The 27,995-nt window shown below is 32.6% G+C and overlaps 1 protein-coding gene across 1 annotated transcript; it reads right to left on the bottom strand.

Moving 5' to 3' along the window:
- Nucleotides 1-4,387: 4,387 nt before the first annotated feature.
- LOC132757560 (uncharacterized) lies at nucleotides 4,388-27,780 on the bottom strand. The gene is given in 25 exon segments (XM_060748875.1): nucleotides 4,388-4,705; nucleotides 5,245-6,186; nucleotides 6,463-6,990; nucleotides 7,050-7,164; nucleotides 7,313-7,795; nucleotides 7,798-8,089; nucleotides 8,535-8,718; nucleotides 10,959-11,115; nucleotides 11,856-11,969; nucleotides 12,210-12,431; nucleotides 12,434-12,515; nucleotides 12,649-12,766; nucleotides 12,959-13,475; nucleotides 13,911-14,099; nucleotides 14,388-15,772; nucleotides 16,611-17,591; nucleotides 17,876-18,110; nucleotides 18,395-19,541; nucleotides 20,770-20,893; nucleotides 20,991-21,257; nucleotides 21,500-21,622; nucleotides 21,787-21,909; nucleotides 22,164-22,292; nucleotides 26,253-26,471; nucleotides 27,678-27,780. Coding segments are annotated over 24 exon segments (8,466 nt in total). The 5' UTR covers nucleotides 27,727-27,780; the 3' UTR covers nucleotides 4,388-4,705; nucleotides 5,245-5,503.
- Between the last annotated feature and the right edge of the window lie 215 nt (nucleotides 27,781-27,995).

The raw sequence follows: 27,995 nt of genomic DNA, 5'->3' as shown, positions 1-27,995 counted from the left end.
ATCGGGCGTAACGCTGATAAATCAGTGTTTGATAGCTAGTCATTAGTGGTTAAACACTTTCCGTCTGATATGGCCGGTGATTCATATTTGGTTATCTTTGTCCGATCGGCGATATCGGTGATTAAGAGCTTGCATATCTCGTGATATAGGTTGCTGTCGGTTATTTGTAAACTATTTTCACCGATCGAGAATTTTATACATGTTTAAAAATCCCAATCGGTAATTTTTCACCGATGAAACTTATCTTTCCCCAATAGCAGTTGATAGGTGGAAAACAGGTGACCAATAGGTGATATCGGTGTTAAATACGTTGTCATCGGTTCACTCCATAATTTGTCTAAAAAACTATCGATCAATCACCGATGGCTCTGTGTAACTGGGGTGTTATGTTTTGGAGCTACATTTTATTTAAAGTTAACCATTTACAATGTATTGTATATTGATTTAATAGTAAATACTTAAGTGGTATTTAGATGCAATTACAATATGTTTTTAATACATTTAAATATGTATTTCATTTGCATATAATTTGTTTAGGAAAGATATAGTTCATGGAATATTTCCATAGACATATCTATTGATAGATTGGATTAACGTTATTTTGGAGATTGTAATGTATGTACTACACCGTATATTCCAATTTATGAAATAGTATGAAATATGTAATAATTATACTGTTAGGGCTTGTTGTGTGTTACTGCTGTTTTGCAATGTAATGTATGGTTACATTGTGTTGGAATTGCATTACATAATATTGTTCTGATAAAAGAAAAAGCAATGTAAAACATATAGTCCAGATAACTTCAATATTTAATAATCCAATTAAATGATAATTTCCTCTTCCCTTTTGTTATCAAGAATTAGGGAAATTTTTGTAGCAATTTGAATGGAAATTTGATACCCGTATAATCCTGTATCTGCACAATACACTTCACATCAAAACTGTTCTGATAATGGATGGAAAAAACTCTTAATACACGTTTCTATCCTAAACGGACTTTGTAATACGGAATAAATTTGGGCTTTTTCTCAAACATAATTGTGCGAAAAAAATAAGTTAAAAAGGTAATTACGCTAAAACTGAAATACACCGTAAACTGGAATGAGAAACAGTTCATTTTCATAGAATGCAAAGTAGATTTTCAATTGCTATGGTATTATATAAATAACTGTCTCTTGCACAAAAAACGAGAATAAAGATCAACAAGCCAAAGGCAATGTTCACCGGACGCAGCCCCCGAATCACCTAAGCCACCACAGCAGGGCAACCAGAAAGCACAAAACCGTGAGTGGACACAAGAGCGAAAAAAACACAAAGTTTACCAATCGCCTGTTTTAGAGTTATTTATCAATTGTTTCTAGAACAGTTTATATAAAATAATATCATGTTTTAGATGTGACTTTATTCAAATGAATTAAAATGGACATGCATGAGTATCTTATTTAATAGTTTTTTTAAAGTGTGTTATTGTTACTGATACTGAGTTTCTGATACTGATACTGAGTTACAACTCTCTTATACCTTTTTGGCCGTATATGTACATACGATAAATGTCGTATAGCAATCAAACTATGTACAGGAATAAAATGAAAACAACATAATGGCCATAGAAACACACGCCTTCGTCTAAGACTTACACTTACAAATTCAGGGTCTCTTAAGTGTGACCGAGTGGGTAGAAACGGCTCAGAATAATGGAGGTAAAAAAAGTAAAAACGAAACTGTTTTAAATTGCTCTCTGATTATATTTACATTAATAATACAAATATACAAATTCCTTTTGCACATTATATATACTATGCATGTACACACAGCATTAAAACAGGTAGGCTCTAGCACTCCTTGACCATTTTAATACATAACTGGAAGGTATATATCACGAAACATCACGAATGTTAAAAAAAATGTCCTTTGAAATACCTATCAAAAGGCATATACATATACAGTAGATATTACAGTAAAACAAACTATTGTTGTAAGTGTTTTCGATATGTGACACACACGCAATAAAAATGAAAATATATATGTGGACGGATTGAATCGAACAGAACACCAATTGAGATAAGAATGAAAACAAAGAAGAAGAAAACAACTATTAAGAGTCAAATAATACAGTATCCGATTGATTGTCTACAATTATTATTGTAAGTGGCTTAAATAATCATAAAAGCAAACACTGGGAAATTAAGAAATTACTGTTATTGGACGGAAAAGAAAACTTTTATATAGATGAGCTATATGCAGATTGACATTCATGTAAGAAACACCACTCATCCTTTATGAGTCATTATCACTATTAAAATTACACGCCTCGGTCATGTTTAACGAACATTTTTTTTAAAGAAGACATACTTTAATAAAATGCAAACGCATTCAAATGTTCACGACACTATGTCTGAATATATTACAATATTTCTATTCGTTTTCAAAGAATACAAGAACTATGTTTGCATATTTTTTAAGTTTTTGATGACTGTTTTTTTCGGCATGAATTTCTTAAAAAAACTGTTTGAATTAAATTGTTTAAAATACTGTATAAATTGGATTTTTAGCGTCACAAAATTTTGCAAATTTTAAAAAAGGGGCTTTTTGCTGGGGAAAATTTGCGAAAATAGGGATTTCTTAAATTTTATTCAGTTTTTGAGTATCATTAATAAAGCAATACATGAAAAATATGCCGTTATCGTCTATTCACTTTTTTAAAATCCCTTTTTTATTTATTTTTTTGTTTAAATATACATTATTTTTTGATAAAGGACCTGTTAAATGTTTTCACCATTTCTTTGTCGATTTTGAATTTTTTTGTTTATGAATAACTTTTTGTATATTAAACACATATATTGTTTCTTTAAAAACATTTGGAATATAAATCCCAAAACTTAAGTTTTTTATTTACCATTAAAAATATTTCCAAAGTTATGTTGAAAAATTATAGCCCTTAAATGTGACATGAATTCTTACCCGAAGTAAGGTTTGTGAGAATGGAAAGGACAATTAAGAACTGTACAGTATCTTATAGACCATACATACATAAATTCAAACGTGTTCATAATGTAAACATTTGATTAAAATATTATTAATGCATGGATTGAACGGTCTTCGTTTCTAATCGTGTCCATATAACTTACAGTTTATAATTATATTGGTAAAAGGTAAATAACCCTGTCGAATATAAGCATCGGACGGAGATGAAAAGTTCCCGGATGTCAGGAGCAATAATTGTTGATTGCGGAACAATGGCTTTATATTTATTCAGTTTGGTACTCTTCAATTCAAGAATGTCTGAATAGCCAGATTTTGTTCCCACAGTGACATCGTATGTTACTGAGATTTCGTCAACTAATCTAAACACGTCATTCCAGTCGAAAAGAACAAATTGGTTTCTTCTGGTAACTGACAAAGGTTTACCTGGAAATAAACAGTTTGTGTATTTCAAATACGGATTTAGTTTTTAGCGTTTTAAGTTTTCGACTTTACAAGCGAGAAAATTAAAGTATACATGTTTGAACTATTGTAGTATATATTTTGTTATAATCACCAGTTCCGTATATGAGTTCTAGAACATACCTGTAAGCTTAGGTTCTTCGTTATGAACAACCACATGTGAGATGACAGGGTTACTTGCATGTAGGCCATAATTGATAGCCCTTACTTCGGCTGTGTACATCATTCCAGAATGTAAATCAACACCGTTTAATTCTGCAACTGTATGTTTCCCATTACGTTTCCAGTCAAGAATAGTATCATTCTGACATACAAGTCGATATTCATAATAATCGATGCCTGTCATGTCCTCAAATCCTATCCATTCGAATTTAAGACGGGAACGGTCAGTCTGTATGAATGGTATGTTGCCGGAAATAGCCGTCGTGTTGTTGTTTCTACGATATCCATCGTGAAAGCTTTTGTCCGCAGAAATAAAATTAACAGCAGCAAGACTGCTGTCAGGAGCATCAATTGACACCGGTATTGTTTTGGAAACCTTTTCAGTAGCCAGTTCAACGTTGTTAATACATTTTATATGCACAAAGATAAGGTCGCCATGTTGTAAGTTTAACCCATTGAATAGACAAGTTTCGCTTGTATCAGATAATCTGTATCCTTCAACATATTCCATGTCGAGGTGTTTCCCTGAATAAAAATTGATAAAATCTAAGTGACAGAAACAACTTTTATCAAAACCAATTTCAATAGATTCATTTCATCTAAGAATCCTTAATCTACAAATACATCATAGATACAAAATTAACTTGCCCATAAACAATTCATTATAGAATTTAAAATTAGGTCGAAGCGATGCATTTTAGTTCATTAAATCCTTTTTGAATCTATCTGCCACTGGTTAAATAAGCTGTTAACTAAAACATTACCTATACGACAAAGGCAGTATTTCACACCACTTTCTTTGTCTGTGACATCCCATTTTACTTGAAGTCGAAACGTTGTATTTGATTGACTGACTTTAAGAGAATTAGCTGTCAATTTATGTTGGATTTGTGATATCAAAGGCGGTGTTTTATCCATTGTTATCGGTGCTGACTTAAAAACTGATTTTAATCCAGCATGGTTTTCTGCCAGTACAGTACCATATATGTTAGCGCCATTTTGAACGTCCACGTCAATATATCTGCTTGAATCCACATGTACCACTGTTAATGGTTTTATCTGAAATCCACCTGGAGAGGTTCCGAGTCCTAACTGAACCTTAAAATAGTAGGTATGATTTTATAATAACAAACCGTACACCATAATAATATCTAAAATGCTGCAATCGCTATTATTAATATGATCGTAATATTTAGAAAATGAATGATAAATGCATACGGGGGGGGGGTTGTTATAGTCGTTGTATTGTAATCCCTAACCGCATTGGGTTCGAAACCTGCAAGCGACTGTGGATTCTTTTATTTGAAAAAAAAAATATCCTGTTACCTTAAAGAACGTTGGTGATTCTACCCAGATACGAGATCTTCCTCCACAAATAAATCTAGAAAGTTGTCATATGGCCATTATAGTATTGGTGAGACTTAAGAAAAGCTATATACTAGTAAATGAATTGAATCTTTTCTTTCCTTTTTTTTAGATCTATTATAATTCTTACAAAACTACAGTTTGCAATCCTCGCATGAATACAAACTAAAAATCTTACTCTTTTGTATATAAATGTCGCCTTATATGATAACCTTTTCATCAAAGAATCGACTTTTGTCATATTGTTGAATATTAAACATATTAACAGATACCTTGTAAAGTGAACTGTCTTCATCTACAATCTTTATGTCCACCAATAATTTTGATGAACCAATTTGCCTGACTGTTAAGCCTTTACCGTTCCCCCTTTTATCTAAGATACACTTGGACAATTTAATATCAATCGAGAAGTTGGTTTCCGATGACAAGGCTTCAAGTCCAGATATTTCAAATAGAACAATCCCAAAATAATTTGATATAAAGTCATGTTGGAATTCAACCGTGTTATTGTTATTTATAGTTACTGGCAACTTAATGAGAGTTTCTACCAAATGATAATATTGGTTTAATTGATCTTGAAGAACCTGTGAGAATTCCTTTCAAAATGTAATTTCTATTGCTGCTCATATTTCTGCTGAACGATATTGTACCGTTTGTAGATGGTATTTTCTCATGTAGTAAAATTCTTTGGTTTTGATATTGGTCACATTCGAATGATCTTGGCGCCGTTTCATCAATTAATTTTGGTTTTGAAGATACCGCATCTGTTGAATGTCCTGCCTTATCTACAGCCTTTACAAGGCCCTTATATAACTTTCCGTGTTGAAGATCAATATCGTGAAAGACATGCTTATTTTTCAGTTTAACATCTAAAAATGTTACATTTGTGTAATTAGTAACAGAATTGTCAACAACTGCAACAAAATAGGACTGAACGCCAGACTGACGATCAACAAAGCCGTGCCAAGATATACCAAATGATGTTTTTGATGATTGGAAAACAGAATCTAAATGATTGTCTGTGTTGAAGACTACACCTGTAACTGGTGTATCCATATCTATGAGGAATCCATCCGAACATAATGTTGTATGCAAACCAACGCTATTGTAAGCTGTGACGGTAAAGTAGTAATGGGTTCCATGAGAAAGCTTTAGATTCGATACTGTAATATTGGTTGCAAGTCCAACATTTTTCACTTCGTATATGTCGCTCCCTAAAACATTTCCAAAATATTTCAAAATTATAGTTAAAGTATGTACGCTGAATTAAACAATGGGAAATTACTTGAGACGCGTTATGTTGATAAACTTACCGAAGTGACATGGTTCGAACGTTCTCGTATATATTTTATTCATTACATTTTTTTTTAAAGATTACTGTATAACATTTGCTTAATGATGAAGTATTTGTCATCAAAAATATCACTTTTACTATAATGTTGGATAGCACATCAAAAATATTTAAACAAATAATTATTATTTATACAAACCGTTTATTGTGGTTCCCAATGAAACTGTATAATAGATTATTTTTCCCCCTGTGAATCGGCAAAAAACTTTATCCCAACAAGCAGTCATTGAATCCATCCAGTCAATTACATCAAAATCAAATAAACATGTTCCATCTGAATCTTTGATATTCTTCCCTTTTGCATGGTGGGGCGGTGTGTGGTCAATGCGGATCGGTGGAGAAACAAAAACCGCAAATGTATTCCAAGTATACCAAGCCCTGACATAAACTTGGTAGTCAATGTCATGCTGAAGACCCGAGCTTGTGGATACACAGTAAACTGTTTCTACCTGTTTTCCAACATCTTTCCACGGTGTCTCAGATTTTAAGTCTAATATTCCTACACCAACAGGTTCATTCATGATACCCATGCTCCACTCGTATCTTTGAATCATACTATCGTCACCCTGTGGTATCCAATGAGCAGACAGGCAAGCTGATGACTCCGTAATGTCCCGACGGTTACTGTTAAGTCCACCAAAGACATCTATCTCTGGATAATTAAAAACTTATCACGTCAGTTTTGTTCAGATTTGTACATTTTTTGATTAATTTGAACATCTACGCACGGGCTGCCAAGAACTGCGCATGTGCAATCTTTGTTACAGTAGTGTATGTCGCACGAATGTTTTTGAATTTCTAAACACACCGGACATGTTTTTAGAAATTCCTTTGTTTGACACTAGTACACTAACAGTAATTCTTTCAACAGAGAACTATTCAGACCAGCTTTATTCCTCGCCCATATAGTAATTATCAAGGACTCGTCTTCTCTAAGCGAATCGCTGAGAACGATTGTAGTATTCTTTTCATCTAAAGCATTTTTTTGCAAGTCTAGCTATAGTTCCACCGGAAAGCTCATCCCCACTATAACTTCGACTAACCGTTAAGAAATACGTATCTATAGCTGATTCTGCATCAACAAAGCCATACCATGTTATCATAATTTTAGATCTGGCATGACTTGATGCATCAATAAAATGACGCCATGTCATTGGTGGCTTGAAACCTCCTTGGTGAGGTGGAGAAGAATCTATAAGTAGATTTTCTGATTGGCTTGCCGTGCAAAGTTCAGCAGAGTTACAGCTTGTAATGAGAACGAAATACTTATCTCCGTTATGAAGCCAATTGGTCTCATTAAGACCTATTGTCAATGAATCAACATTACCTAAATGCATATGCTCTACAGGTGTATGTCCTTCGTGATGAGTTTTCAATGTGATTATGTGAAAGGCAATTTTACTTTCATCATCAATAAATTTCCAGGTAATTTTTAACACAGATCTATCCCATTGGGCCTCTAATCCTGCCATGCCATCGGTATTAAATGTCGGTTTTCTATTATCACAGGCGGTGTATTATCAATTGTAAAGGAATCTGAGACGGTTGTAACGCTCAATCCAACTCTGTTAAAAGCTTTCACAGATGCATAATATGAGTCGCCATGTGTTAGATTTAATCCAGTCTTAATAATGCTAGACTCGAGTAAGCAAGGTTGAAATGATAACGCATCGCATAATAAAGGCTTAGTTCCTAGGCAATACTCATAATGATCTATACCTGACTGTGGGTCTTCATAACCAACCCATCGGATATGCACGGATTCTCTGCAAAAGAGTTCTAAATAGATTTTAAAAAATTATGACAATTTACTAAAAGTATTATGTACCTTCTAAAACTTGTAATGCAGAGGTCTAAGCTTTTCTAAAAAAAAAAACAACCGATCGTCCAGATCGCCAAACAGGGAAGAATATTTATAATGTTTCATGTTTTATTTGTGTGAACCTGTACCAAGGAGACAGTGTTTTATGCATGCTCATATTTAGGCCCTTATGCATCCTTTAATCAGACTTCAACAGTAATGCATAGTAGCTACATGTAATCATAGTTTATTTGTTGTTAGACATTCCTAGAAAACTAGGATTTCATTTAAAATGTCATTCATATTCGTATAATACTTTAAAATCAGTATATGTTTTACAGAAACAATTAAAATTACGTAATTCATAAGAAGCGTTATTGTTTCATTTAAAATATTTTTAGGATCGTTACCCTGTCGGAACGTATTTTTGATGCTGTACCCCGGTGCCAACTTTGACAATACCATGTATAGGAGGTGAGTTATCCAGTAAAATACCATCTGACGAGACTGACAGACACAGTTTTGCACCATTGCATGCTTCTACCGTAAGAAAATACTTTTTCCCAACTTCGTATGTACCATTCCATATAATATCTAACAAATAAAATGCATTTTAACAATTTAAAAAAATCACCGAAAAAAATATTTGGAAGAAAAAATATTAATATTTCTTCATTATTATAGTTAAAAATATTCATGAAAACGTCAAACACGGAATTAAAAAATAGATGTAGGCTAGACTCGTTTGATCCCGGTCAATATTCTAAAGAAAAAGTGACACATTTTCTATTACATACACCCTCTGAAGAAAAAAAGAAAACCTGACCAAAACAGACTCTATCTAACCGATCTCAAAGTGATTAGTAACTTCTAGAAACTGGAAGCCGCTCTTGTCCTAAAATTAGTCGTGTATTTTCTTTTATTTTTTGTGGCAATGACCTTTCCATCGACCTGCGTCCTAGTCTTATAAGTATTTTTTTTCTTCAAAAATATATGCAAACTTAAACATCCACTGCTTCTCTAGAAATATTTTTATGGATTCAGATATAAGGCCCCTCTTCTCATGTGTATTATTAAACCCTTATTTTATAAATTTTATCATACAAAATATATGACCTGTTTTGTTGCACAGGTTGAATGAGAAGTTGTACAAATTAACGACAAGAAGTCAATTTGTTTTCCTTCTTTTCTAGTAATTTAAACAAACAACTTTTATAGAGGTCTACTAGAAAATGCTATATGCAGCCAAATAAAAGAGCATAGTATTTATCAATCAAAATATAGATGTGTTTTCCAATATCTTAGTCTACTTAAGGCAAGTGACATCCGACGCCGGACCAATTTTGACCTGAGGGTCATGATAAATACAACGTTTGTAAAAATTTACACATTTATGCTATATGCCAAATATCTAATTTCAGGGCTATGTAGATTCACACAATAAGACTTAAGTTGTTTTGCTATTTAAGTTTAAATAAACAAAGTTACCCTTGGCGGACCAATATTTAACCTTATTGGCATGATTAATATCAGTTTCTGCAGAATTTCACAAAATTTTTAAAACCCAAAAAAGTTATTCCTTTTGTATGGGCCCCCAAACACTACTTGGCAATGTTTTATGTCAATTATAAACCCCTTGGCATTCCCAATTTAACCAAAAAAAGACTTAAATGGTTTTTTCTATGCAAAAAAAATTTTAAACCAAAAAGTGATTTAAATTTTGCCCCCGGGGTTTTTATCATTTTGTGGTCCAAAATTTTATTTAAACTTTGCCAAATATCAAAGGGTTCAGGGTTCAAAATTTTTCCCCCATAATAATTTACCAGATATTTTTTTTTTTCAATAAAAATCTATATAAATTTAAATCATATAAATAAAATTTGACCCCTGCAAAAAAAACCCAAAGGGAACGCATGATTTTTTATTTTTTGAAAAGGGTAAAAAACAGAAATTTCCCTACATCCCAAAAATTAAGCTCTAGACATTGTTGTTTCCTATATGTAAATAAAAAACCAAATGTAAATGAAGTAGGAGGTCCAAACCTGTGTTTTGCAAATCGTCTCATTATTACTTATATATCTGCTTCAAAATTATTTCTTTTGGTTCTATTCCTACATAATGACTAAGTCTAACATTGACCTTGACATTATGAAGGTCATGCTTGCGCTTTTCACATCGTCACGATGAGATTAAACATGCAACATATGGACGGACGACCAGGTGCGTAACATTATACCGTTTAATATGTGCGTATAAAAATGTTTGTTCATTGATCGATCCACTTACAGCTGCTGCACGTTAAATACATTTAAAATGAATTCATAATTTTTCTCGTAAATGTGGAAAGATTTTACCTTTCTTTATGGAAATGATTACAAATGACAGAGGTTTGCCAGTTATGTGGACCGCAATACTTCGCGAGGGTCATTGTCTTCATGTGGGGAAGTCATAATACTTTGACCATGAGTGGAAGTTACAATCTTATCAACTGGAAGTCAATCATCTTCTTTCAAAGATATAGACCGGGGATCATAATTATTTGGGGGGTACTTTACTTTGTTACAAAGACTCTGACATAATCCAGGCATGAAAGCATTCAAAGTCTCAAATGGAGATTTAAAACCTCTGCGACGAGGGGCATGTGATTTGAAGTTAGCAATCTAAAATTGGTCACCGACGTCCATTTAAGTTCAACAAATGACTGTTACGTAAAACTAAATACCCTTCATAAGACGTCACCTGGAATAAACAGCTTACTCTAACATATACCACCCATGTTTTTGTTGCAAAGGTTTCTACAGTCAGGAACAGACTGAAACACAACTATTTCAAACCTGTGTGAAGACCGACGTCCATCATTCCTTCAACATCATCATGGTATCGTTTGGTACCAAGACCAACTCTATAAAAGTTAACACCACTATGTGGGTCGTTGAAACCTTTCCAGTGACCTTGAATATATCCTAGTTCCTTTTGAAAATCTTGGTCTTTCTAAAACATAATATTTCTACAGGCATAATAGCCAGCTTGTTCATCATAAAAGTTGTTTTATTACCAATAGTATGGTTCATTGTATTCGTGAAGTCAAACATTTTAAACAATATCTGAAAATTTCATATTTATTTTTTAAACGAGTTTGATTAACGTGATCATATATAAGGCTATACCGAGTACTTTATCATTTGATAAATTCAGAATAAAAAGTCACGACTGACTCATTAATCAAACAAACAAAAAAGCCTTGAAAATACGTGCACAATAATAATCTTAAAGGTCAGTGACGCTTAAGAAATGTAAAACGATTTACAAAATGTACATTTTATCTTTGTTTATACATGTTTTATATGTCTTCATTTTTTGAAAGAAGGTATGATGGTTTAAACTAGTTATTTGGAATTGATCGCATGCTCAGCGAAAAACTATTCCCTACTCGGGATTCAAGTAAATATTTAGCAAGATAATTAGTGTTTACTTGCTATCACAAGAAAGTACAATGGCCTCCAATTTTTTTCTAAATGTAAGGATAATACAATAAAAATGACATTTTTTACTGTAAACCGTTCATATTTTGGATATGTGGTAACTAGAATATTACATTCGTGTAGATTCAATATTATGATTTTATTCAGCTCGTTCAATAAATTCACTATTACATCTACACTCATTTAATATCCTTTATATTTCACAAATTAGAAAAAGTAAATAAAAAATTGAATAGAAGAAAGACTTACGTAGAACAGCCTGTCTCCGTCTCCGTCAATAACGATTCCCCCTGTAGGAGCGGATCGATCAGGAATTATCACCATTGACACGGATGTTGACGATAACCCTGCTCTATTCGTGGCCTGTATTATAAAATAAATGCATGCAATTACTATATATGAATTTTTATGTGAGTGCTATTTTGAAACATTCACAAAATCATATTGAAATATTGAAATAAGCCATTTTTTTTCTTCAAATAAATGTAAAAACAAATACTTTACAAAGATAATATAAGGGAAGTATTTGAAAGTTAAGCTATCATTTTACGTATGTAAAAATAATTATTTTCATTATTATTTTTGTATTCAAGTACAGATTACCTTTGCTGTAATGAAATACTTATGTCCGTCATGCATGTTTTCCGGTAAGTCTACTTCGATATTGTCTGATAAATACTTTGATCCCGTTTGAACATCTTCTAAGTATTCATCTGACCCAAATGCGACTTCAAAATATTCTATACCGCTTTGATCGTCAGAGAAACCAATGAGACTTATTTCAATCAATTTTGAACTGATGTACTCAGAGTCTGCATTTATACTGATTTTTGCCCGACACAGGTGGCGAACTGTCGACAGTCATCTCGTTTGAATATACGACACGTGAAAGTCCAGCATGGTCCGTTGCTATAAATTAACAAGTGTTTTGAGTTACTATTTTGTATATGGGAAAATATATGAAATTATTAAATTTAAGAAAATATAAAACACATTGCGGTAGTAGAATGTTGATATTATCATGACTGAGATATTAGATTACCTTTGACTGAAGCATATATAACATTTCCATCTACAACAGTAAAAATTTCTTATAACCGCATGTTGTGTGTTTCCAACATCGATGTACTGTACAATGTCTTCGCTACCGGGTCTTGTTCCTGTGAGATAATAACATTACCATACAATTATACAAAACTCAGTGCTATTTATTCGATTTTGCAAATTATCAAACTATTAGACTTGAATAAAGAAGTGATCAATTTATGAGATTTTTATGTGTAATTCCACTACAAATGTTGTTTTTTGTCAAAGCTTAAGAAAAGTAATGCAAAGTAAAATGAATATCCTACCGACTGCACAAGAATAGAATTTTATTCTATCCACATAACCAAGTTGGGCTGTATCTACGTTATCATCGAAACCACTCCAGTAGATGTTCAGTTCCCCGCGTCTGGTTATAAACCCGCCAGAGTGTAATACAGTTACATGTCCACCAAACGGTGGAGTGTCATCAATAATGAAGCCATTACTACAAACACGAATCTCGGAGAACATTTCTGTGAATAATTCACGCGAAACAGAGCTTGCATTTGAATACGCGCATGTGTAATAAAACGAATTTTTCTCAATTACTTTATTGTCAAACAAGACAAATCCGTTTTGTGTTTGTGTTGTAAAGACACAATCAGAATCCTTTTCGCACTGATTAAAATCCGGCACGTGTTTGTGTTTCATCAGAAACCAGTTTACTTTCCTTTCTGTTGCATACATAATTATCCCTACAACTGATGTATTCGTATTCCCAAAGTCCATTTCTGAATTGTGCAATACTGCATAATTGCTTCCTATGTTTGAACTATGTATCATCTAAGTGAAATAAAAATAAATTGCTTAAGCATTTTTATACAGATACTGCTTATCTTATAATTTGTAAATTTAAAGTCAATTTTTATTTGCGGGGGTGTAAGGTGGTGTCGGGAGAATATACCAAATTGCTTTATTTTTTTTATGTAAATGTGGTAAAAATATGATAGACAAGATTAACAAGGAAAGGCACCGTTTAACAAACATCTGATCAATCGCATGATAGGGGTAAATCTCAAAGAATTATATCTCGAAACACACGTGTATGAGATTAGAAAAATAATGAATAAATGATTGGAAAGTATCATGCAATCATCTTAAAAATATTAAAGAATGAATTGAGATGTATTGAAAAAAATATTGTAAGGACGATAATATTTTCAAAATGAACTCGATTATTCAAAACAGATAACTCTATTGTACAAATTAAAGAGTTACCTCTTTGATTATTTTCCATGACGGCAATGATGAATCTATGTCATATAAAGTATTTGTATCGAATTCAGCTTCCACAACAACTGAAGCTGTCTGACAGATTGTTTTGGTGTTCCCAGCTGTAGAAAATGCTCTTACACATAGGTATAATGTAGAATGCCTGAGAACGGGTACTTCTATACACATAGATACCTAAATATTAGGGGAAAAATCAATTATGCAGTTGAAATGTTTAACTTTCAAACTAAAATTGAAGACAGATAATTGTACAAAAATGAAAAGGAATAATATATGATTATATATATATATAGGTTTGTGAAAAATATTTACATCTACAAAATACCTTTCAAAAACACTGGATCCAAAGAAGGATACAAGAACGTGGAAAATTTTTTTTAAATATATATATCATTATTTAAGTCATGTATCAGAAATTATATAAACCAAATTAACCCAAGAGTTTCTGGTAACAATTCTTACCTTGTAAACCGAATCTTCGTTGTTAGATACAGTTCTCCATATCGCCAGAACATCATTTGCTTCTTTATCTTTGCTAATTGACCACTGATACACTGAAATATTACTCTTTGCTCGGAACATTTCCCACTCAAGATTAATACCAATACACGATTTTTTATTGCTCAGCTCCAGGTTAAATGACCTTATTCGTCCGGCTTCTATTGACTGTTCTATTTTAAATGTCTTGGAAACAATTTGGCCGATACATCTATTTGAGGTACATATCTTTATAAGTATGGCGTATTCACTACTCTGGGAAAGTGAATGAGTATGAATGACATGAGATGAGTTTCTATCTGCATTTGTCCAATCCGTAATAACTTTGTATGTTTGTGTGTTCTGCAAAGCGTCACTTAGTTTGCTTAAAGCTATTTTATATCTTAAATGGCGGAGAATAGAATTGTTTTCGTGGGAGTTCCATGAAACGGGAAATGTATTTGTTCCTTTAATAAACCTTTTCCAATCAGCGGAATTGTGATACGTTTCGACAGATATATTTCGAAACATCTCATTATAAATTGTTATGCATGGCTTCTCTTCGACTGATACAATAATAGTGTCCACTTTCATGCTGCTATTGAAATATTCAATGCCGTCTATATACAGATATTGATTCTCTTTTACGGAAGTATTTCTATTCACGCCATTTATAATAAGAGTGGATCTTTGGCCAAGCTCGAGATTTCTGGAAGCACAGAAGTTTACTTGCGATGAATTTTGTGGTAATTGTTTAATCCATTCCGTATTGAATGAATCTGCCCAAATGCAAATTTTAAAATTTTCCGTTAAATTTGTTTCATTTAAAATGGTGACTCCATTTGAGCTAGAAATAGTTTCTCCGCCAGAGCAAGTAGCTCTCAATAGAATAAAGTACTTTATATTGAAGACAATTGCCCTAGATTGAATGCATGCAACATTTGAACCATTTGTGGCCTGATATGGGATAACATTTGCAGTCACGTTATTTGTTCCTACACCGATTTCTATGGCAACATGTTCGTGGTGTGCAAAGCCACTCCATTCAGTACAAAGTTTATTTGCAGTAAAATGAACATCCACATCCATTATATGCGTTTTCGTATGACCAAAAGGGTCAACATCTTTAACTATCGCGTGGCCGGGTGGATATTGTGAAGGAATCTTAAATGGTTCTGTTATTTCTGTTGCAAAGTGCCCAGCGTCGTTATATGCAAAAACCTTAATTGAAAAATTTGATCCTTGGTCTGTGTCAATCTGTTGCAGCCTTTTTAATGGATAAGTGATACACCCTCCGGTAAAATTTGAACAGGAATTCTTCTCATCAAACCGCCATTCCATAATAGGAGATTCAACATAAGCGTCGTGAACTAAAGGTAAATTAATTTTGACAATTAGCCTACTTTGTCTGACAAAATAAATATCAACGAAAATATACTAGTACTTTCAGTGTAATGTAAATTCTTTTAATGCAAATTCTTTCTTCAAGTTGCATTGATTAGATCTTACAAAAGTGGAAACAACTCACACAAAAAGCACGCTACTTAGATATCAACACTAAATACATTACAATAATAACTTTGAATTGAATGTGTCACGGTTCTGAACTGTTCACACTATTTAGGGGAGAAGATGTGTAAGCGGCCGGATAGCTAAATCGTAAGAGCCGCGATACATATTCCAAGGGTTTCGGGTTCGAGTCCCGGTCAGGCTGCATATTTTCTCACCCTGTGAAATTTGGCGCCCAACGTGGGACCGTGACTGTATGTAGCTCAGAGTTTAATCTACATTGCTTTGTAACTCTGTGAAATTCGAGGACGAATTTTAATATAGCAGGGGAGTATGTGTTTCAGAATTATTCACTATTTAGGGGAGAAAATGTGCAAGCGGCCGGATAGCTCAGTCGGTAGAGCCGCGGTACGGTATTCCAAAGGTCCCGGGCTCGAGTTCCGGTCAGGCTGCACATTTTCTCACCCTGTGACAAATGAAACAAGATTCAGAAAATATATCAAAACAGTGATTAATTAAATGTTTAAAAGACATTTTATTTAACATTTATAAGTAAACGAAGTGCCGCCTTTGAAATTATTGAGCAAACTAACTTTACAATTTTATGATTTTCAAATATCAATTCTTATATTAAGTCTAGCCATATACTAAAACGTTGGATTAACAGGATTTTAAAAAATATATTCAAATAATAAATACCTATTTGAAAAAACATCTGATTGATTGGACTGCTTTGCTCAAGATCGTAAACAGTATTTCTGTCCCAACCAATCGTTACCGCATCAGTACCAATGCGAATGGTTGGCTTTTTACTAAAAATTGGAGGTGTTTCATCAATAAGTATAGGACCTATTTCTGTGATTTGTTCAATCTTTGCTTTGTTCACAGTTTTGATATATACGTAAAATAAAATACCAGTTCCGACACCGATGTGTCTCATTTTAAAATAACTCCTTCCGTTGGTGGATTTATAATCCATAATAGATGCTAAAGTTATGTTGCCGTTTGCAAGGCCAAAACCGACATAATAATCTTCAATTTGACTACCAGTCTCATTTACATCCCAAGAAATGTAAAGATGGTCATCAGGGAGAAAGATCACGTTGTTGGCATCGTACATTGGAAGCCTTTTGCACATAAATTCAGCGACACTCTTGTCATTGTTGTATGTTTCACTTATAGGAAGCGCATTGAATATATCTAACCCTATATGATCTTTCTTACATCGCAGGTTGCATAAAGTGGTATTTGGTAAACTCATTTTCGTCAGATCTGATTTAAAGAGCCAGGCATTGCCCATTGTACAAAATAAAGACTCTGACCATTTGCCATATTTAAGCCGTACATTTTGCAATTCTGGTGACGTGTTATCTCTTGTTATACCATCTGAACAAGCAACACCTGACGCTTCCATGGCGTTATTAATCGCAATGATATTTACATATTTCTTCCCAGTGAAATTGGCCTTTAATCTTATAGAAGCCTCAGTGAAAGGAATAATATTGTACTGTGTGATATTTGATCTCAAATCAAAATTTTCAAGTTCGTCCTTTTCTACGCATGCATCCGAAAGACCAACTCTGTATTCTTTGATGCCACTCTCATGATCAATAAAGCCGTGCCATCGCACAATAAAACTCGTATCACTTGTATAATCTATATCAGGATTGCCAGCTGCACCTGATTATAAACAAGCAATAAAAGTATGCTCGATAAATTCCATTCATTGTTTTAAAGATACAAATGACATAGATAAATACATTTACAAAAAAAGGGTAATTCCAAGCGCTAGTTATATTGCTTATAAGTTAGAGAGAAGACATCGGTCATGATAACTGTTTGTTTGTTTTGTTATGGGATTTAATATTTAAATGAACGCCAGAAACGGCTTAATGTAAAATATTTAAGGTTCGGTTTGATAGATGATAAATCATGTAAATTATTTCAATCTTTAAGTAACTCACCTTCATATATAACTCCTTTCTCGGGAGCAGAATCATCAACAAGTATATCTAAATGTTCTATGTTGGAAAGACCGGCGTTGTTTGTAACTTTCACGGTAAAAAAGTAGTTCCGGTTATGATTGCCAACGTTTGTGCTGCTGTTTATAAGCGTGTTCATGGAAAAGGTGTAATTGTACATCTCACATTCTCCAACATCCGGACAATAGCATTCTCGCAATCGCAACGGACAACCATCCTTTAATCATATCATTGCGTTATATTTGAAAGCTAGTTATGAGCATGTCACGACATGACATTCTCTTACTTAAATGTGTATTATCTCCTTTAACAGGTTATTAATAATCATTATCCTTTCTGTGAATTATCGTATCTTAGCACAACGATGTTTCTTTTTATAGTTTAAATAAATACATTTAGATGTTTTATGGATTATGAAATGTTAACCAATATTTGTTTTTCAGTTGAAATAAAATAGAAAATGACAGCTAATCTTATTCTCAATGAACATTTAATACATACCTTCTTGTTTGGTTTTAAGGTACCGTGACCTAAATGTGCGCCAAAATCAGACACGCCAAACCACCATTCAATGTTCAACAGTCCACTGTGAGGATCTAATGCTGCAAAGGCTAGTTTCATATATGACAAATCAGTTTGATCATGGACAAACAGGCGCAAATTTCCATTTTTCAGAAGACCAATATCATGAATATGGGGTGGTGTTCTGTCAATATGAACAATTCTGCTATCACTGAAGGTATTGTTAAGTATATCAACCGCTCTTATTCTCAGAGCGTATGTCTGTCCATCTTTCAAGTTAAAACTCTGACAAAATGTTTGATTAGTAAAGTTCGGTACCAAAATTTCTTCTGATTGCGTTCCGTTATCTAAATTCGATGAAAACCAGTATTTAACAATGCCAAATACATTTTGTGTTCCTGATATTGGCAACTGGCCAGTCGTTTGATCGTAATGATTTGAAATAAGGCTATCTCGTTTAATTGGTCCTAACACACTCTTATTGTATTCAGTATTAACAAAATACGAATTCCAGTTCAGACATATTTTTTCGTGGTTTGTTTGCCATGCACGTTTATTTTTCTCAATTGCTGAATTTACTTTGAAGGAACCAGTAACTGAATTCACAGATATAGTTGAATTATTATCATAAAGAACAAATCGCCTTGCTTGTTGAATATTTTCAGCTACATCTTTTACTTCTAATTTGATACAATAAAGCCTTGGAGAATTTGATGGCAGTGTAAGTAACGTTCCCGTTTGAGAAACATTCAACATCTTGCGCATTATATGAGAGCGATCGGGTAACCCGTCTACAACTTCATGAACCGTTATAAGATATGATTCAACTCCTGATGCATGATCGGGTTTCCCATGTAGAGGTATTGGATCTATCCATCCTAGGAAGTCAACAGTTATATTTCTAGACCGTGTAATGATGTTTGAAATTTCAAGTGGTTTAATGTGCATGGCAGAACAATTTCCTGTAAGTGAACAATGCCGAGGACTCGAATCATCATACCTATAACATACCGTTTGACTACTTTTTGTTTTTCTGTACGAATAAGGACCTTTTACTATGTGAACACTCCGGATGTCAACTGTTTTAAGGTATCCACCACCATTGGCCTCATACTTCGTACATAATCTAGTATTTATAGAAATGATAAAATGATATTATTATATAATTGTATGATCATTTCATTTGATTATTCAATTCTATAACAAGAATGGCTGAACAAAGCTTTGAGTTTTATTTCAAAACTACAAAAATAAACAAGAGCGATCAGTGATCACAAGTGCTGCCCAATTAAAGCCTTTTGTATGTTGAAGCTACTGGGTAGCAGGAGACATATAAATCATTAACATGACAAACCTTTTTTTCAGAGGCTATAACTCAGCCAAAAACTATTCAACCGGAGCACCGTTAATTTATATGCAAATACTTGAGGTACTTATCCATCCTTTAAAGTTTCATGTAAATAGCATTTGTTGTATAAGAGAAGTAAAAGACTTAGTACTGATCATTCCTGTACGGTTTTAATGGGATTGCACCAGTAGTGCCTGGCGAGTAGTCCATGTAATATTCAGTTTAGCTGGCAACACAAAAACACATTTTTATTCAAGGACCATAACTCAGCCAAAAATAATTCAAGCGCAAAACTAGTCTAGTGCAATATGCCCAAGTACTTGAGCTTTCAATCATTCCTGTAAAGTTTCATTGAAATTACATTCGTGGTATAAGAGGAGTAGTCCGTACAAACTTTAAAAATAAAAATCATTTAAGGGCTATTACTCACTAAATTATTGAAACTTAAAATACCGGCTAGGTACTGATCGTTCCTGTAAAGTTTGGATGAATTTGCACCGGTAGTTTCTAAGAAGTAGTCAGAACGAGTTTCTGTGTAGCATGCAACACACAAAAACACCGTTTTTATTCAAGCTCAAAACCAGTGCAATATGCGCAAGAACTTGAGCTATTGATTAATCCTGTTAAGTTTCATTGAAATTGCATAACTGGTTTAAGTGGAGTAGTCCGGAAAAAAAACTTCAGAAATAAAAATGATTTAAGGGACATAAATCATTGAACCGGAAAAAAACGATTAGCACAATTTGACTTGGTACTGATCATTCCTTAGATGAAAATGCACCAGTAGTTTCTGAGGAGTAGTCCGGACAAGTTTTGTGACGGATTGACAGACAGACGGACAGACGAAGAAGTGATCAATATATATTTCGCTGCTACTCTGTAGAGGCGACCCGAAAAACAGAAAATATTGAGAATTAATAAGCTAAACTTATTTAGATTATTGATTAAATTTAAACATACATTATAGAATTATTGTATCAATTTACATAGCAAACTAATAATTTACCTTTCGCCATCTTGTAATATAACGTTAAAACTCAATGTGTCATTCTGGAAGAACGTATCAATAGCGTCCATACCAAATGATTTGTCAGTCAAAATTTCCTTTCCGACCACTTTCTGTCTTGTACCTTAAAAAATGATAACATCATGTACATGTCAATAAAAGAAAAAGAAAGTATTGTAAAGTATCGGTTCACTGCAAACCAATAATAATACTATTCTTACCTGTGATTTGTTCTTTTAAAACTGATATTGTGACATCAGTGACGCCAAATTTAGTCTGCTTGATGAACGGTTTAGTTATAGTTGTTATATTTTTTAAGTCGATTCGAAAGTGTGCAGTCAAATCATAACGGAGTTGTTGTGGCTGAAAATTTCCATAAAAATCTTTGACATCTGCACATTTGGACTCATGCGTTTGTTTTCCTTTGCCACCAGTTTTAAATATAGTTGTGAAACACTTGGTTATTGAAGGCGTATTCGTCTCATCAACTACGGTAAGATAAAACAATACAAGTATTTAAGCTTATTGTTAAAGTAATAACGGTTATAAAATGTATCCCAAGTTTTGAAAATGGATCGTTTAAAAAATGCCTTAAATACATGTACATGATCTATCTTAATATCAATTACTAAATTTGTATAGAGACATGTATGTTCATATGTATTCATTGGGATTTTATAATGTAATTGAAAGTATATAAATGATAAGGAATACTTATAAGATCACGTACGCTGACATGATGTTTCTCCAGGGCCAGAATACTTATGAAAGCCCTGAGCACAGATGCAATTTCGAGTTAGTCCATCGCCACATTCACCGGGCCAGCAATTTTGCTTGTCCCATGCGCACACCCCTTCAAATAAGAAAGTTTAACAGAAAAATGTGTTTCTGCTTGAACCGAAATTAAATCAAATTTAATGTGCTTGCTTATCTTATCAAAATTTATTTTCTTCAACCAGGTTTTAAATAATCGGCAGGAACTTACTTATGATGTACAAATTACTTGAAACGACATACTTTCACATCCAGTCTTGTCAGGCGTAGGTTTGAAGAGAATACCGTTGTAAGTACACGATTCACACCGGGTATTATCTCTGTTTGTGCAATGCCGGTCTGTACACTGTGCTATTGTGGGACATACTTAAATGGAATGAAACGATAAGAGTTATCATATTAATGCTAAGGATTTTTTTACATTTACCTATCACTTATCTAAAGACAAAAAACCAAAATGAATTTTGCATAGATCACAACCATTATCGAACAATGAACATTTCATTAGTTATTAGTCTTTTTATTCGTATAATGAAAAGAAAAGAGTGGGCTAAGCAAATGAATTATTGTAAAAGGTTGCCAAAATGAACAAGTAATTGGAGTTTTATCGCATCTCATACCAAGGCAACCATTCCCCCATCCAGCAGCATAATAAGGTTTATCACACTCGCTGCACTTCACATTATCAGGGTATCCCCCACACTCCTGTCGTCCACTTTTGCAATGTGGTAAATCAATTTTCTTACAATCTGAAAAGATTACAGTAACATGTGATAAGACAGTAAGTATCATAAATTATACCACTTAAAATATTTCAAGGCCTTTGCGATACTTCCATTGATTATAATTTCAATATTTTGGTGAAAAAAACATTATATGATTCACTTAACAATTAATATTTTAAATTGCAACATACGCCATCACAACCTTTTTTGAAAAGACAAACGGTAATTAATGATGGCCACATCACGTTAAAGTACTAACAAAATATTTCTATAGTTTTTATATACAGTAAACTCCGCTTATAACGAACTCATTGGGACATTCAACATCTGTTCCTCATATCCGGAGTTCCTTATAAGCATAAAGCGAATTAGTTCCTTATATCAGGAGTTTTTATAGCGAACAGATTTACATATAACGAACTGTTTGATTAAGAAAAATTAGTCATTTATTCTTTTTAGACACAATACTCGAGAGCGTATACATTTTTGAATTTGAAAATCCTTTGCTATTTCAAATTTAGTTTTACTTTCTTTTTCAATACATCATAAAATATCATATTTTGTTTCTAAACTCAGTGCTTTTCGTTATCTTTCCATGATTAAGAATAAACAAGGTTTTCCTTTTTCCTTCCTTTTATATTGAATATCTTCTATTATATTTTAAGGGTGACTATTATTTATGAAAGATATAGATTTCTTTTTATTTCAATAAACCGTACTTTGAAGTTTAAAATGGATTAGCAAGAATGTGTAATTATGTTGAAAACCGATTACAAACCTAATAAAGAAAAGAAATAATACAATTAATGGAATAACCGTTTTATCTTGGTGACAAGAACTCATTCTTAAAATATCCTAATTAGAAAACTATTACCTACTGCTATACAAATTAATTTTTATAGCTGTATTCAAGTACAGACAACAATTAATGGTACATTTGGGCGAGTTTTAATTCGTGTCTATGAAAAATAAATTTGAAAATGCGGGATATATTTATGGATAGCCGATATTTTGAAGTTCGCTTTAAGAGTGTAATTTTCTGTACTTTTAACTGAATTGGGACTAAAAAATAAGGCGATAATTCCTTATAACCGCGTTCGCTATAACCGTATATTTTTATATTAAATAAAAAAGGGCAGAATTCGGGCCAAAATAAATTGTTACTTATAACCGGAAATTCGCTATAACCGTGTTCGCTATAAGTGAAGTTTACTGTAGTAAGAATGAATGACAGTAGTCTACAAGTAAAAATGTTGCTGCAATGCAGCAATTGAGAAGCTCCGCGCAAAAAAAATGTGCAAAAAAATGTGCTCATTACAGATACCTTACCAAATTATTCCTACGCACAGGTCATGTTATATTCAGATTAAGTACTATTGTAGATTTTTTCCGAATGTTTTGTAAACCATTTTTTGCAAAATTATACTTATCTTATGCACTGTCCATAACTGTCCATCGTTAAAAAGAGGGGAAAAGTATTTAATATAAAAATGCTTTCACTGATGCCTACCTGGTAAGGAAAGTAATTCCATTGAATACAAACAAGACTTACAAGACTTGTAAATGTTAGGTGACATGACTGTTCTGTGTTCTGTTTCAGTAACAGAAGATAGATGATAGAAATATCAAAGTCTGTTATAATTGTTACAAATATACAAATAGTAACAAACGGGACTAATATTATAATATAGTAATATTACATATATATTTTTCATGTCAAATTAAAAAAATGGTTTCTTTCAATACTGAAAGTAGAACACACTCTGGAATGAAAAAAATGGGATGAATTTCCGAAAGACAAAATTCAGGATTTTTTTTGTTTGTTATACACTCGTTACATGGTGATACAGTATTTATCAATATAATAGAAGACTGTTACCTGAATTTAAGGTAGGTATGAGGAAATTCACTTATATCATATTCATGCGAGACAAAGATATGAAAGCTATTTGACATTGGTAATATATATAAAAAAAACTATTGTTAATTAATTTTTAGGGAGATCAATATATATTTTATGTTGAATTGCTTTAAAACCATTCATAAAAAAACATTACACTTCATGTTCAAACTGCAGATCAATGTTTCTGTTGTTGTCATGATATCTATCTATAGCCTATGCTTAAGGTGATTCCGCTTTGTCAGTCATGTTTGTTTTAACTAAAGTCTGTCCAAAGTGAAAGTAGGCCAAAATTCATATAACAACAAAGCTCTTATTGTAAAATGATGAACCATTTGAAAATACACTTCCAGGTTTATATTTTAAGGACAATTATAAACAAAAATAAAAATGATAACAATAAGAACATTTACCTTGAATGTGCTACATTTCTGAAGACCAAAAACATTCTGTTGCAAAGTTTTATGCACATTTCATGAATTGCAAAATCCTTTTAAAAGTCTGTTTTAGTGCAAACAAAAGCTTTTTTGCAGCAAATACAAAAATCTTTCAAAACTTAACTCCAAATAAACCAGTATCTCATGTCCTTCTAAGCACATGGCCTCCATTATTTTTTTTGTAAAAAAGTAGTGCAAGAAAACAATCATCATTTATAGCCTTATGAACTACAATTAAAATGAAAACACAATCAAACTTTAAAATCTAACCTTTTTATGTGTAACAGTGAAGTGTGTCTGTTTGTCATGTACACAAGAAATAGGTAAATGATGTTTATTTTCATGGTATTCCTTTTTTACACATGTCATGGAAGCCATGTTTTTTCAAGGTCAGATAAACTACTTTCCTAAGATTAATGTTTTTAAAAGTTTTTGTTTGTATTTTCTGCAAAAAGTACCATTTGTTTGCACTAAAATAGACTTTAAACTGGATTTTGCCATTCATGAAATGTGCATAAAGATTTGCAACAGAATTTTTTTGGTCTTCAGAAATGTAGCCCATTCAAGGTAAATTTCTTATTGTTATCATTTTTATTTTTGTTTAAAATAGTCTTTAAAACATAGAATTGGAAGTGTACTTGCAAATGGCTAATCATATAACATTGTGAGCTTTGTTGATATATGAATTTTGGCCTACTCTCACTTTGCGTATACAAACTTGGCTGACAAAGCGGAATCATCTTAATGAGGGTCATCCGCCCGCAAGGCTGTAAAATCCAGCTTTCGCTGTCGAGTAAGGACCCCCGAACATGTCACCATTCATACCATTATTACAAAGTGGTATGCTGTACCAATGACGCTAATGAAATGTAACATAATATACTAAAGTTTAATTATTTCAAAACAACCAATATATCAACATGTTATTATTAAACATTTAATTTCATAAATATAAATTAAAAATAATTATCAAAAGCAAAATTGTTAAAATCTTTTGCCTGAAATCTTCTTTATATTGACAAATTCAATCACTAATAGTATACTTGATATGCTGTGTGTAAATGTATTTCAAAATGTAACAAATTATAATTGCATGTACTACTAAAAAAGGGAAATAACAAATGTATAACATTTATAGCTATTTATAGCTTTCGAATTTATGTAACAGCAGAACTGCTTTCCGGTTCTCATTCATTAATATGACATGCTGCGAATCATCGACGGGGAAACCAATATAGAAATCGAAAGGAGTTCTTGAATGCGGATTTACTTTTAGCTGTTAATCGAAAGGATTTATTGCTCAAATCCGGGCCCATGGACAAAAAAAATAGTAAACACAAATAGCTCCGCGCCTGTGGGCGCGGAGCAATAAGTAAAGATCTCTTAACAGCTTTTCGAAGCTTAAATGTTTTTAAATGTTCTTAAAGGTCTTACTGCATGAAAACAGTTGATTATTATGCAAGCTTGACTAAAAAATTTCCCCTAGTTTAAATGATCAACTTATTTACAGTTTACCGCTACTCACTTGATACTTTTGCTTACAGTTGATTGTCCCTTTATCCATATCTTCCTGTCAATATTTTACATTCTGACATAAAGCAACATTATGTAATTATCAAGCACTTAAATACCAAAGAATAACGTTACCTTGACAACAAGGTCCAGATCTCCAGTTGCTGCATTGACAGTAACCTAACCAAAGATTCTTGCCACCGTTGTAACAAAATTGATTGCATTTCTCATCCTGCCAATCTTCATCGCTTCTCACACATGAATATCTGACACGTTTACGTGTGCCACCGGCGCATGATCGGGTACAACTTGTCCATTCATGCCAGGAACCGTAGGTGAAAGGCATGCAGCAATCTATCATACAGTTATATGCAACATAATTGTGTTAGTTTGAGAATGAAAATATCCAATTATATTTTTTACTGGTGAATATGTTGTAATGTAGACTGAATATGTTGTAATGTAGACTGAAAAAATATTGACACAGGCTAAACATTTTTCAGTAAGTATCGCTTTATGTTCTCCAGCTAAACAATCTATATTTGGTTTATTCGTAAACAGCTTTTATATGAACCTATCTCCGAATTTCTTTCGCTTGTTTTTTGTCCAATTTCAAGGCCCTATTTTATAAAAAGAACACACGGGAACGCTCAATTTGCTTTTTCCTTAATAATCACAAAAATATACTTTGATTTTTATTTAAGCTTCAAGCGGACGTGACAACAAAACCACATTCCAAACACATATATTTCTACCCTAAAAAACAAAAACACTTAAAAGACTACTAAATAAAATAATCATACAATAACCGTTTCATTACATGACCAACTTATAATTCTTCGTTTGTTAAAAGTCCAGCATCACCAGACTAATTTCCCTTTCTGTTTCTATCAATCGGACCACTGGGAAATTGGTTATCATATATTCTATCATTGATTTTGACCTGTTATATTTTTTTTAAATGTGACGTTTTAATAGATAGAAGAAGAACATTCAATACTATGTTTAGATTTTGAAAACAATATAAAACAGATAACAGTATTATTTGATCAGTTTAAATCCTTAAATTCGAATGCATTTCCCTCAGTTCAGATTTGCTTGTGTAAAAAATATTCTTACAAATATCATATATCCGATATATAAGTGCTTCGTAATTCTAATGATGAATATAATAAACTAATTTATTAAGAGTAGAGTTGCTTAGAATTGAAAAGGCTGAACTAAGATTGTAGTAAGCTAGTAATAAAGGCATGTAAAAGTCAGTCTCTGTATGTCATCACCAATTTGATATAAATATACAAGGTCTTGCTTATAACGAAAAATATTACATTGTCAAATGAAAATGTACATGACAAGTGAGAACGTGTGAAATGTTAATCAAAGAATGTAAATTTATATCTGGAGATCCACATTGTTAGGTGGCGATCATGGTAATTAGTCGGTCGTTTAATGAACTCTTTTTAATGTATTTTTTTTAATAGCGTGATTCATTGAATGTAAATAATAGAACTATATACAAACCCTATTTTACTCGTCAATATAAACAGAATTTGTACATACCAATTGTTGTTACACAGCAAAACAATAGAATGATCGTGCCAACAATCATTTTACAAATCCATCTATTAGTATGCACAAACTGTATTCAACTGGTTAAATCTTCAACGTTTCCACAATTGTAGTTTAATTTGATATGGTGAAAAGGCACGTCATTGGTTGGTTGACTTTTATCGTAAACCGGTTTATTTTATAAAAATTCTTAATCTATGTTTGTAAATGGATTTAAGATTCTGCTTTCATGTTATGAAGTGCAGATAAATAATGATATTGTAATGTGATTTATAGCAACGTTTAGTTGTTATATCATGATAAGAATTC

Source organism: Ruditapes philippinarum, unplaced genomic scaffold, assembly GCF_026571515.1.
Source record: "Ruditapes philippinarum isolate M1 unplaced genomic scaffold, ASM2657151v2 ctg2575_1_1_1_1, whole genome shotgun sequence".
NCBI lineage: Eukaryota > Metazoa > Mollusca > Bivalvia > Venerida > Veneridae > Ruditapes > Ruditapes philippinarum.
This window is presented reverse-complemented; position numbering and strand designations above follow the sequence as displayed.